This window comes from Branchiostoma belcheri, unplaced genomic scaffold (genome assembly GCF_001625305.1).
Source record: "Branchiostoma belcheri isolate BF01 breed outbred unplaced genomic scaffold, Haploidv18h27 scaffold1818, whole genome shotgun sequence".
NCBI classification, from domain to species: Eukaryota; Metazoa; Chordata; class Leptocardii; order Amphioxiformes; family Branchiostomatidae; genus Branchiostoma; species Branchiostoma belcheri.
In genome coordinates this window covers 1-2,125 of record NW_017803289.1, presented here as the reverse complement: position 1 = coordinate 2,125, position 2,125 = coordinate 1, and the positions used below count along the sequence as shown (strand labels likewise).

At 45.5% G+C, this 2,125-nt stretch overlaps 1 protein-coding gene across 1 annotated transcript; it reads right to left on the bottom strand.

Moving 5' to 3' along the window:
• Positions 1–122: 122 nt before the first annotated feature.
• LOC109467573 (solute carrier family 35 member G2-like) lies at positions 123–1,989 on the bottom strand. Its single transcript, XM_019765593.1, has one exon. The coding sequence runs from the start codon at positions 1,701–1,703 to the stop codon at positions 690–692; it is 1,014 nt and encodes a 337-aa protein (XP_019621152.1). The 5' UTR covers positions 1,704–1,989; the 3' UTR covers positions 123–689.
• Positions 1,990–2,125: the final 136 nt, after the last annotated feature.

Below are 2,125 nucleotides of genomic sequence, written 5' to 3'. Positions count from 1 at the left end.
CAAAACAATAAAAGAAAATCTGGGACTAGAGGAGAATAATGCATGAATGAATGAATGAAAGACCTTTATTGTACATTGCTAACTAAGTACAGGTCATGGTAAATAGAATGTAAGACTAAAATATATCCATAGTAAAACTACATGGGTACAGGCTCTGCTTCTTTCGCTTCTTAACACAGTTGTAAATATAAGAACAGATGGAGTTTATAGTACGAGGGTTATCGAGTTAATGGTCAACACGTCAATGTTTGTCACCAAACCCCCAAAGAAGGAGAAGGAACAATCCTGTATCCATTTGGCTGGATAAAAAAAAAGGTACCCGTACAAAAATCGCCTCAAAACACGCCTTTGTCCTATATTTCTGTTAAGTAGACAGCTTTTTATTATAGGTAAACACCATTTAACATGACTTCTGCTAATCAGGACCTTATTTGTATGGTTGGTTAGGAAATGCTACAAAACGAGGACTTTATTTGCATAATCATGAGAAACATTCATAAATCGTCGGGAGTAAAGCTTAACGACATTTTTTGGGCAAGGTATGAGATCGTGGAATTCTAGTGACCATATGTCATAATTTTATTTAGTCTAGCACATGTCATAATTCTATTTAGTCTAGGAGAATTATTGTTTCCATACATTGTACCCTGTACACCATATTCCATACATTATACAATAACACGTTTTCCTTACTTATCAAAGTCCAAGCTCTGCATGAAATTTTTGTGAAGAGTTTCTTTGCGATGCCTCCACCATGTATACACCGTCACTACACCGGTACCGAACACTATGAGTACAACACCGCCAGACTTAAGCTGACTGGGCAACTCCGATAGAACGACGTAGTCCAACAGCACTGTGAGCGGTATGGTGAAAGTCTTGATGGTGGCAGTGATCCCCGCCTTTTCCGTCTTCAGGGACAGTTTTGTAGCAAAATGCGAGCCGCAGACACACAGGCACAGCCCCATAACATAACCCACCGTCTGTGCCGACATCGCCCAAATCGGGGTCTCAAACAAGTACGTCAGTCCGAGTAGCACGACCGCTCCTGGCAGGTTGGCGTAGAAGAGCACAGTTAGAACGGAGACCTTCTGTACACCGATGAGCGACCGTGAGATGACCAGACTTGGAGCTCTACCGAGTGTTGCTGCCAAGGGAAGGAGAATGGACGCCACCAGACGCTGCGTGGACAAAGTGTTCTCCGCAATTAATCCATATGCGACTAGTACAACACCGGCTACGTTGAGAACGATTCCGAAACAATCCACGACGCCCACAGTTTCCTTCAGGAACACAAAGCCAAGACAGGCCGAGGCCAAAGGCATGGATCCTTTCATGATACCGTAGGCGATCCCAGGGACAACGAAGACGAAGGACATATACTGGAAGGCAGTTCCAAAGTTCTCCGTAATGGTCGACAGCACCATGAGTAGAGTTTGTCGTCCGTTTTCAGTTGTCAGTTTTGGTCTAAAGAAGGGCAGGAAGAGCAAGACTGTAAGAATCTCCACAAGGTTTGCGAGGAACATCAGCTGCAGCCCAGGTATGCCTGCCTGGCTACCCAGGGCCATAAACTGTGACGCGGTGGCGGACAGAACTGTGTTCAGCAGAGCATACAGCACACCGGCTCCGGGTGTCAGGTAAGTCTGTGCAAAACCGGCGCCTTCTTGGTCTGTGGTCTCCTCGATATAGGTTGCTGTCGCCATGTCCGCGAGTTTAGCTGTCGTTGCTCTTCTTCAGCTTTGAACATCAAGTGAGAACTACACGAACTCCGCTTAAGACTGATGTGATACGGGAAGTTATTTGTGAAGAGAATTCTTCTTGCCAGCTACAGGAAATGTTGTCAGCACCCAGGCTAGATACGTAGATGGAATGCCATCCGATAATGCATTGGGCTGTCCAATCGAGCTCAATTAAGGCGGAACTGACAATTCAGTAAAAGAATGGGCGGTCCCAACTGGAAAAACCTTCCTACGCGGCCGAAGAGGTATCTGCTCTACTGTTACGTACTGAAAGGGAGTTGTCTGCATCTGGTTGGTTGGCAGTTTAGTTGTTGAGCCGGTAGCACTACTCTTTTCTCACTATAGGCTAATCTCCAAGCCTGTAACCATTGGGTGGCGAAAGAATT